At 38.2% G+C, this 11,132-nt stretch overlaps 1 protein-coding gene across 1 annotated transcript; it reads left to right on the forward strand.

Moving 5' to 3' along the window:
• The first annotated feature begins 4,743 nt into the window (after positions 1 to 4,743).
• On the forward strand, positions 4,744 to 10,469 carry LOC113748194 (UDP-glucuronic acid decarboxylase 1-like). Its single transcript, XM_027291173.1, has 4 exons — positions 4,744 to 4,748; positions 8,469 to 8,570; positions 9,560 to 9,620; positions 10,127 to 10,469. Exons 1-4 carry the CDS (start codon positions 4,744 to 4,746, stop codon positions 10,313 to 10,315), a joined length of 357 nt encoding a protein of 118 aa, XP_027146974.1. The 3' UTR covers positions 10,316 to 10,469.
• The last annotated feature ends 663 nt before the right edge of the window (positions 10,470 to 11,132 follow it).

Genomic DNA, 11,132 nt, shown 5'->3' on the forward strand with positions numbered 1-11,132 from the left:
CATCAATTTATGTAAAAGTACAACACTATATGCCAAATTGTAGTACTCTTCTTTAATTTCCCAATATACAATATCACATAAAATAAAATAAAAAGGTACCATGTGGGACCCTTTAGCAAAACTATTGAAAAATCAGGTAATCCTTAACGAGAAACTTCCAAACAAAAAAAAAATAATGTAGCTGTGAACTTGTTCTTGTGTCCACCCATTCCTGGGACATGTGAGACTTTCTGCATCACTGACAGCTGTGAGAGAGATGGCACTCTCTATCACTGACACATGCCTCTTGAAAAAAACATAGATGGGAGGAGGGAAACAAACATTAATGACATCAGTGAGCAGCCTGAAGCTACCCAAGGACCCATGCAACTCAGACAGCAGCAACACAGTGAAGAAAATCACATGAGAAGAATTGTGTGTCAATATCTGGCTAAAATACTTCTTATTGCAAGTAAAAAGACCATCACAAGGAACTGGATGAAACCAGATACACCAGATAATGAGCAATGGTTGTCTATTGTTAAAGAAATACAAGGGATGGAAATGTTGACATATAAATTGAAACTGAAGGAAGTTGTATAAAAAAAACTGGGCAAAATGGAAAAAAGATGTAAACATTTAATTTTGCAGATGCTAAGATAGGTGATTTTGGTCGTCCCTCTTAATAGGCCCATCTTTATTATTCTTTTTTTTGTTTGTTTGTTCTTCACTATGTTTACTACATGCATACGTAAGATATACAGTATGAGAGAATATATTTGTATAAAGATCTGCATGTATTTGTTTTAAAATACCAATAAAAAAATAAAGTTATAAAATAAAAAAAATTTAAAAAAGAATTGTGTGGGTGAAAGAAAAATCACCGACTTGTGACAAAAAAACACAATTGTTACAGACAGTGCATTTGTATATTTTTGCATCTTCACATTGTCAAATTCAAGGATTCAAGGATTCAAGGAGTTTTTTATGTCATTACAACACATGTAAACATGGGATAAACGAAATTGGTTTCCCTGGTCCCGGAGAGCAGCCCAATATCAAATATAAAAATAAAATAATAATAATAATAAAAAATATATATATGTTATATATATACATATATATAGAATATAAAATATAAAAGTAAAGGCAAATTAAATTTAGAGAAAAGTATTACAATAAATAGAGAAACAACAACAGTGTAGCACCATGGTGACGTAGGAGATGTGGCAAGTGTCCAGGTTGTGCAAACAACTGCATTGTGCAAGTAAATCTGTCCCTCTTTAAAAAAAAAGTTTGGACACCCCTGACTAATACACAACACACACACACACACACACACACCACACAGCTCACAGAGGCAGGTTTCAGTGGTTGAAATGGGGAAGTGTTCATTCACCAAGGGTTACTGTGGAAAGTTTCATGTGATGGAATGAATGAGCCATTGTGTCACCGGTAAAAAATAAACTATCCTGCACAGCTACAGCCATAAAGACTAAACAACAAAAAAACATGTTAATAATATATTATATATTAATCTCCAACTAGCGTTGTTGTATACACACAGTAATGAATCATATTTATTTATCTGGTATATTTAACGTCACAGCCTCCTGCAGGAGTCAGGCTGCTGAATCGAGCGCGGACTCATCGCTCAGTCGCTGCTCCTCCTCGGCCCGACGAGAGCAGCAAAGTCCGGCATGTGTGGATTAAAACGAACCGCTGTTTTTTATTATCGTTATTATTATCATCCCGGTACTTGTTTTAATATAAACGTGACGGCTCGGGTCTGATTTGTTTTTTTTTTTTTTTATTTTAAGCGGCGGTAGAAAAAAAAAAAAAGTAGCTCGCGTGCTAAGCTGCGTTGCTAAGTGGTTGCTAACGGCTAAGTAACCGTGGTTAACGGCTGTTCTAACGGCTGAAGTGACAGTTATGACCAGGCAGGTGATTGACCGTTGTCAGGTTAAATGGCGCGGGTAAATAAGTTATAGGTAGTTGTGAGTGTTGATACAACACCTGGTGCTACCTGTGTGTGTGTGTGTGTATATGTGTGTGTAGTATGTGTGTGTGTGTGTTAGCCACGTAACTGCTCCTTGCTTTTGGTGTTGACGTAGCGGAGGCAGCTTAGCTCGCCCGTCCTGTCAGGCTTACTTTTTTTACTGATTTCTTTATGTGCCAAGTTAAAAAACGAACTCCACCCGGGATTCAAACATGCTATAGCTGGACTTGATTCGTGGTGGCTCGTTTGGGTTTTCCCCCCGGTCCTCCTGTTGCATTGAGCGGATGATGAAGCGGGTCATCTGGCTGATTTCAAGATTAAACCGAAGAATGATGAAGCTGCTTTTTGGCCCTCGCTCTGATCGCCTACATTGCCTGTAAGTACTGTTGGACTGTCATCACTTTGTTTACATTCAAAACTGGTAGTTTAAACTGCAGCATACTGTTTGGTGACAGACCCCTGCTCCGTAATGTGACCTTCATTGATGAAGCTGCTAAAGAAAACAAAGTAGGAAAAACTTCTTAAATGTACACTGGTCTCATTTTTATTAGGGGAGAAGAGACAGCAGTGATGAAGTGGTAAAAGTGTCAGTTTTATTAAAAGTAACACTAAAGTCACCGTTTCCATAAAAGTACACCCTAAGTCACCGTTTCTTATTAAAAGTACACCCTAAAGTCACCTGCTGTCCATTAAAGTACACCCTAAAGTCACTGTTTCCATTAAAAGTACACCCTAAAGTCCACCTGTTCCATTAAAAGTCCCCTAAAGTCATGTTTTTCCATTAAAAGTACGCACCCTAAAGTCACTGTTCTATTAGAAGTACACCCTAAAGTCACCGGTTGTCCCATAAAAGTACCACCCTAAAGTCACTGTTTCCATTAAAGTACACCCTAAAGTCACTGTTTCTCATTAGAAAGTACACCCTAAGTCACCGTTTCATTAAAGTAACTACCCAAAGTCACTGTTTCCATTAAAAGTACACCCTAAAGTCACCTTGTTTTATTAGAAAGTACACCCTAAAGTCACTGTTTTCATTAAAAGTACACCCTAAAGTCACGTTTCCATTAAGTTACAGAAGTACACCTAAAGTCACTGTTTCCATTAAAAGTACACCCTAAGTCACTGTTTTATTAAAAGTACACCCTAAAGTCACTGTTTCCATTAAAAGTACACCCTAAAGTCAACTGTTTTCTTATTAAAGTACACCCTAAAGTCACCGGTTCATCATAAAACAGCCACTAAAGTCACTGTTTCCTTAAAAGTCACCCTAAAGTCACTGTTTCCTATAGTACACCCTAAAGTCACTGTTTTTATAAAAGTACACCTAAAGTCACCGTTTTTAAAGTACACCCTAAGTACCGCTTCCATTAAAAAGTACGCCCAAGTCCTGTTTTATAAGTCCACCAGTGTTACAGTCACTGTTTCCATTAAAAGTACACCCTAAAGTCACAGTTTTATTAACAAGTACACCTAAAGTCAAGTTCCATTAAAGTACACCCATTAAAGTCACTGTTTCCATAGTCACCCTTATCACTGTATCTTAAAGTACACCCTAAAGTCACTGTGTTTTTATTAAAAGTACACCCTAAAGTCACCTGTTTTTATTAAAAGTACACCCTAAAAGTCACTGTTTCATTAGAGTACCCTAAATCACTGTTTTTATAAAGTACGCCTAAGTCACGTTTCATTAAAAGTACCTAAAGTCACTGTTTCCATTAAAGTACACCCTAAGTCACTTTTCCAAAGTACGGAAGCATTATGTGGTCATACATTCATGTCATACATTTTATTTTAAGTTTAGAGCGGCAGTGTTTGTCTGTAGTTCAAGTCCAGTATGGACAAAGTATGGAGGGTGGAGATGCGAGGTTCACTTAAGCAAGGTACGGACCCCCTAACTTCTTGTGTGGCTACCATCTCTAACATTGCATGTCTATTAGCCCTTTGTGTTTGGGTGGTTGTATTTTGGGTAAAAAAACCCCTAAGGATTAATTAAAAAGTATCTATCTATTCCTTTGTTGTCAAAATAATAAACCAGTAACAAAGTTGTTTCCAGATAATAGAATCATTTTCTTGAGATCTCAACAAACTTTGTTTTTCTGAGGTTATATATAATAACAATATAAGACAACAATCAAATAATAATATAGTAATCAATTAAACATCTACATATTTACACAGCAACTTTTAATAAAAAGACATGACACACATAAAAAGAGGGTCTATAAAAATGTTAGTAATTAATTGATTCTTGTGAGTCCTAGGCAGGGCGTTCCAGAGTCTTAATTAACAACACCATAATTTATTGAGATCTGTTAAACACTGAAATGAATGAACTCCATTATCATGAGAAAACTGAGGAAATAAATGTATGATTAGTGTTGATTTAGTCATTTGAACATTGATGTTTGTTTTGCGGCTTTATTCTTATTACTCATTTTAAATTGAATTTGTTTGGGGAACGTTTGATGACATTTTATTTATTTCTTATCACGGGTTATTATTTTTCTGTAATGCTCTGTATGTTTGAACTCATTTTCTCAGTGTAAACTTTTAATGATTTGCAGCTCACTGATTTACAGCCCACTTGTCAGACAGTACAGTCCGGTGCTTCTTTTCTCTTGGCTGTCTTTAGCAGTGTTACTCTTGGAGTTACTGATATCAACTGAATGACACTGCTCCATAATAGGTTATACTTCATGATGTTGACATTTTCCTAAACACATTTCTTTTTTTTTTTCTCTTTCAGCGCTGTCTGGGGAACGAACATGAGGTACCGTGATTAATTTCTCTCTTATTTTAACTGCTTTTATTTTTTCATATTCCACATATCAACATTTTACCCAAGGCTGGATTAAAAGAGATGAATAGACCCGAAAACATCATGTGACCTTCAGTACCATGGCAAATCTTACATCATTTTCATTGAATTTGTTTTAATCTGATTCTTGTCATAAAATAAGTGGATTGGTATTAAGTATCAAGGTACAAAACTCCCTGATCAGAATTCAGAGGAGTCCCTAAGCACCGGCCTCCCGATTACTCGATTACTGCACTCTGTGCCGTCATATGAGTGGGTAATGTAATGAGGTTATTTGCAGAGCATGATGAGTGTGATCTCTATCAGCATGAGCCATTTTCTCCGCTCTGCCATGTAGTTTAGCCCATTTAATTAAGCGATCCCGATAAGAGTCGGGGTGCTTGTCGTAAAGCCACACATCATTATTCTTCTCCGTGACAAATACTTCCAGTATATGATGAGTCAGGATTTAACTGTTATGGATTTTCTCTGAAACCGAGTGAGACCGTCATGACCCTAACGCATCTATCGACCCAAACTACTTATATTCTAAGACATGTAAACATATGATGATCCTGTCAATTACAACTACCAGCATTGTATAAAGTAATTAAAAGTAGTGAACTTAACATCACCAACATACACATTAAAGGCAGCAGTCATACTAACCAAAACAACATATATTGTATTAATAGTAGTAAAAACACTGACAGGGATCATCCAATGACAGTATAAGGATGGATGGAGGCATGAGTGACGTTCACCTGTAGGTTTCCAAAGGGCGCTTTGAAGCCGAAAATAAGTGGCCGACAACACCATTTTCAGTTTCTTCGCCTCCTGGCTAATCTACTATCGCAAAGAGTGGATCATGTATTATTTGCCATCCTTTGCTTGTAGTGGATATTTCTAAAGTGAGGTTGGTATTAGTACACACCTTTAGCCACATAACACCTGTGTGTTTACTAGGGCTGCCACAAACGATTATTTTGATAGTCGACTATCAGATCATACGTACATATGTGACAGAGAAAGGCAGTACGGCGCGCAGTGAGATTAAAAACAAAAAAGAACTGCGTCGCTCTACTAAATTAGTTGTCGACGATTTTGTTCGTCGACATAATTGCCAGCGAACTAATCGTGGAGCCTAGTGTTTACAGCTGGCTTTCCCCTTTAAGAAATGTGTCCTTGTGGGTAACATTTGTTGGGGATGATTGGTTATTAGATCACTTTAGTCAGCCTCGACACTGTTTTAAATAAACTCAGGATGCAGTGTGATAGTTACTGAAAGGCCGTGTCCTGTCTTTTGCTGCCACAGAATATAACTAAAAAGCGTTTATGTACGTTAACGTTACTTCTTTTGCGTCTTCTTCTTTTTCTGTTACGGTGAAATTAATTTACGATGTCGGGTAGAGCTGCTCAAAGTCCAGAAGCTTGACTGTGAAGAGCACAAAAAACTCTGCATTAACGTTGAATAAACTAGAAGTTGTGAGGTGAAAAAATAGGTGTTTTATCCTCAAACAGTACACAGAAAATTGATTATATCAACATGTACAATACTGTTTTTTATTTAAGGTTTTCATTCATCATCCCTCTCTTTTGGAAGAGGTGGGCGTGATTAGTCACGCTGCTACACATCATCAAGTCAAGTTGTCTGTTTTCTTTGGCCTCGTGATTACAGCTGCTAACGTCTCCCTCCACCTCTTCTTTGTCTCATCATAGATCAATACAAGAACACGGAGCGATGAAGAATTAAGCAGGAATCGATGAGTGAGTTTGACTGTTTTCACCATCACCACCATGTTTTCTTTTGCACGTTCAAGGCGACGCTGTACGTTATCTTTCTCTTCCTCGTGCACATATGGCGACGTACATTCCACACATTCATACACTGATGGCATTGGTCTGCATGCAAGGTGCCAACTGCCCATCGTTTGAGGAGCTAACACTTCATTCACAATTACACGCCGTGGCGCAGCCTTTGGGACAATTTGGGGTTCAGTATCTTGCCCAAGGACACTTTGGACAGCACGATGCAGGGGACGAACGGGGATCGAACGGGGATCGAACCGCTGATCTCATATCAGGCCCTGCTAACAATAAATTGGTTCCATAGCTCAACCTTAGAGAAGAAACACACATTGAGTTAGCATTATTATTAGCTAATAACAATTCAGATATCAATACATATGAAGCGAGATGAAATGAGCCCATAGGGACGTCTTTATGGACAATCCCCACAGATGGAGCGTGGTGCAAGCAGATGGAGTTGGGCACGGTACAGGATTAAACTCAGAGCTTTCATTATTTCTTCTTTATTTAAGGGATCGTTTAACGAGCAAATATGTTGATTCGCCTGATGCGTATTATTTTTTTTTTGCTTTTTACATATTTTGCTTTTGTTTATTATCACAGTTGAGAGCTGACGTGAAAGATGCAGATGCAGATTTGAACACACAGTATACAGCATTTACCAGCAGCTCGTACACACATGGGATAAGAATTACTCGAATCTATAGAAGGATGTATGAAAATCATGCCGGTGTTAAATAGTCTGTGGGAGAACTTATGGAGCTCCTTCTTACATGGTTGGAGTAGCAGTCTGTTGTGCTGAGGCTGTTAAGTCTCCAACAAGCTCATGCAGGCAGGAGTGGGAGAGTTGTTGTTTGATGGATTTGGTTTCTACCATAAATTTGGCTGTGAAACTATTGTTTCCATTAGTTGTCTGCTTGCTTTCACAACACAGAGTATTATGACGGCAGATTTTGTGATTTTAGCCAGGGGGTTTGTTAATATTTGGCAGAACAAGGTTGTACAGCTTGAATCCATTCACACGTCCTCATTCTACACACAGGAAAGGCTGATAAAAGTAATACTACATACATATTCTATGGATCCATGTTTATATGACTAGGTCACTGCATCTGGATGGAGGTCGCCACTGTCAGGATAAACTGAATACAATGACGTTTCGTGGGTAGCCACGAGTACTTTATGGTAATCCCATGCAGCACGGGCAGAAATCATGCATTTTTTTGCATGTAGTGCGAATGTGTCATTTCTGCTGCTGTATTTGACTATCTGCAACAGTGCTGAAAATCCATGAAGTAGCAAGACCATTTTTAAAAACTTGATATAAAAGATCTGTCCTGACCTGTGGTAATCATTCTCATGAAACAACCACAATCTAGAAACCTAAGGCAAACAAATTCTTTATGTCTTTCTTAAGTACCGTATATTGACGACAAGAGGTTTCTGAGTCATTTCGAGAGAGAGTGCTTGCCCATTAAATGCAGATGTAATTCTCACAGAAACCTCAGAGGTCCTTTATACTCTAACCGCACTCGTTTCTTATGCTGTCTTTGTCTGAATGTGGTATTTCAGAAGTTTTGACCTTTTTTGAGGTCAGAATTTGTAATATTTTGCACCAAGTCTGTGTAATAAAATGGCAGAGACGTAGAGACATATTGAGCTGTGAAAGGCTATCATATTTGAGTAGGTGCCCAAGTAAAACACTGTTTATTATGTATTTATGACTATATAAAACTGACAAACGGTGCAGAGCTGCACTTCAAATTTAGTTAAGGTCAAGTATGCTGTTCCGTTGGGACACACGGTTGACCTTTATCTCTCCACTTGGATCTCGTGCCGACCCCCTTAGAACAGAGAAACTGATTGTTTATGGGGAGGTTTAAGAGGCACATACAGCCCCATTACTACACTCACATCGACTTGTGTTCTCATCTCACTTCAGGCTGTGGCTCCTCTCAGGGAGAAGATTCGTGATCTGGAACAAAGGTATGTATCAGTTTTTTTAAATTCACAGATTAAAATTGTTTAGAGGAAACTGGTCGTCTGCAGACCTGTTGACATCGACAATCCACGTCTTCTCCCTCTCATTAAAATATCAATATCAGCTCAATGCTCAGTGAAGTTAATGAGCTGTTTATTAATTAATGTTTTGTTTCCACAAAGAAATCTAATTTTCACTCCAAGTCAAACTAGAGGATGCATCAGTGCCACGTTAGACCATGTGCTGCAATATTAGAAGTCACATGGTGACTTCTGCACAGCAGGATAAATGTTATGAAACCAATATTGACTGATTGATTGCAGCTACTGATGACATATAAATTAAGCTTTTAAAGGTTCATTATTTTTTACTCTCGATGCCTTGAATTCTAATAAGGCAGAAATATGAAGCCACTTGTTGAGATGATTGCCTCCATGTGTTCCCTCTGCATGCTGCTCTCTGTGAATCTATAATGTGCGACAGGATTTCGAGACCCTCCTGGAAAGCCTCCGTGGAGCGCTATAGGTGGATTGTTGGAGAACATTGCAGGCTTATCGGTGTATGATGTTGTTCTGGTCTGTCGCAGCTACTGATTTTCTTTCAGAGGTTCAGTGAGACACGTTTGCTGTCTTGAATTCAGATGAGACACATATATATTTATGCCACTTTGGAGATTAAAGGATAAATCTGGTTAATCACAACTTGGAGGTTATTTTTGTAGGTTTGTCCAGCTTTTCTGTCAGGAGGGACAGGATTGCACGCAGATAAATAAAGATCCTGACATGTTGGAATTTGGCAACACGCTAAATCATCAGTCATTCCTAATCATAATATTAATCCTTGGCAAACCAGTTCACCTATTGTGCATGTCATGAGAGCAGAGTTTTCATAATACTACAGTGAAAGGACATTTATTTATGTTATGTTTTTCTTCCTTCTCATGGACTTTTTCTTCCAGATGTTCATCACTAAGTCTTCTCTCTCTTTCTCCTAGTTTTTCTCAGAAATACCCACCTGTGAAATTCCTGTCAGAAAAGGATCGGAAGAGAATTTTGGTATGCGACAAACGCTCATACAATTACATCCACAGTAATTGTTGTACTGAGTTGAACCACTTTGTCATGGCCTGAAGCTTTCAGCCTCACTTGCAGTTGTTATCAAGCAATTTTAAACTGAATTCATTCGGCTTCAGATGATGGCCTGTCCGCCACTTAAGTCCAGACTGAAATATCTCAACATTTACGAGATGGATTGGCAGAGGTTTTGTGCAGACGTTTATGGTTCCAGAATGAATCCTTCATCTCGACTTTTCATCAAGCACCATTATGAGTTTTGATTGAAATGTCTCACCACCTATTGGTTTGATTACTTTAAAATCTTTTTGGCTAAAAAGTCAGAGTGACCCTCTGACTTTTCATCTAGGAACCATCAGCAGGTCCTAATTTTAAATTCATTTCCCACTTTATGACCAAATAACTGCAAAACTAAAGACATTCCCATCAGCCTCAGCTGTATTGTCAATATACAGTACAATAAGAAAGCTGCTGATATCATCCATTAGATTACTGGTGGAGCCGGTTTCGTCGGTTCCCACCTGACCGACAAGCTGATGATGGACGGCCATGAGGTCACCGTGGTGGACAACTTCTTCACGGGAAGGAAAAGGAACGTGGAGCACTGGATTGGCCACGAAAACTTCGAGCTCATCAATCATGATGTGGTGGAGCCTCTTTATATTGAAGGTGAGTGAGAGAGTAGTTAACTTGGTCCAAAGTAGGACTGGCTTGACTAACTAAAGACACAAAAATCTCTCAAGAAATTTTGAGTGTGTTTTGATGCTTGTTGTGTCTCGCCTATACCGTGTGTTTATGCATGTTTAATGTATGCATCATTTAGATCGAAAGGTGTGTGTGTGTCAGAGAGAGAGAGGTAGTACAGAATGGCAGCAATAGAAAGTCTTGTGAATTTCTGCCCAGCAACCAGCTGCTATTAACCAATGAATGGACAACGTACTGTATGTGTGACGTCACTTGTAGGTTTCCTAAGCTCAAAATATATAAAATATAAATTTATCTTTGTTAAATGATGAGGTGTTTAAGTTTTATCACCTATTTCAGTACATGAAATGAAAACCTCAGCATCAGTAGCATAGAAATAGAATATACAATACATCGAGCAATGAAGTCTCGTACAACAGAAGCAAGCACAGGGATAAGTTGTTTTTCCATTAGAAGTCAAATAATAATTTGGTTTTAAATCATTAGTGTTTGGATTTCTGATCAAATAAACAAAAACATCCAGCACATGAAATATTTAGACAAAATGTCTTTTTACTCCTGTTCACAGTGTGCCTCTGTCTTCACCTTGGTTTCTCAGTATTGCTCACCTGTAGAATGCTGTGCTATCCAATACGACAGCGCCACAACGAATCCCTTCACTTTAGTGAAGGTTGCAATTTGTATTGCACAATTCGTACACAAGGCAATTCATAGTGCTTTACAGAGGCAAGGAAAAACATTGGACATTAAGACGAGCAATAAAAATAAAAATAGAAATAAAAAATAAAA

The sequence above is a fragment of the Larimichthys crocea genome, chromosome XVIII (genome assembly GCF_000972845.2).
Source record: "Larimichthys crocea isolate SSNF chromosome XVIII, L_crocea_2.0, whole genome shotgun sequence".
NCBI classification, from domain to species: Eukaryota; Metazoa; Chordata; class Actinopteri; family Sciaenidae; genus Larimichthys; species Larimichthys crocea.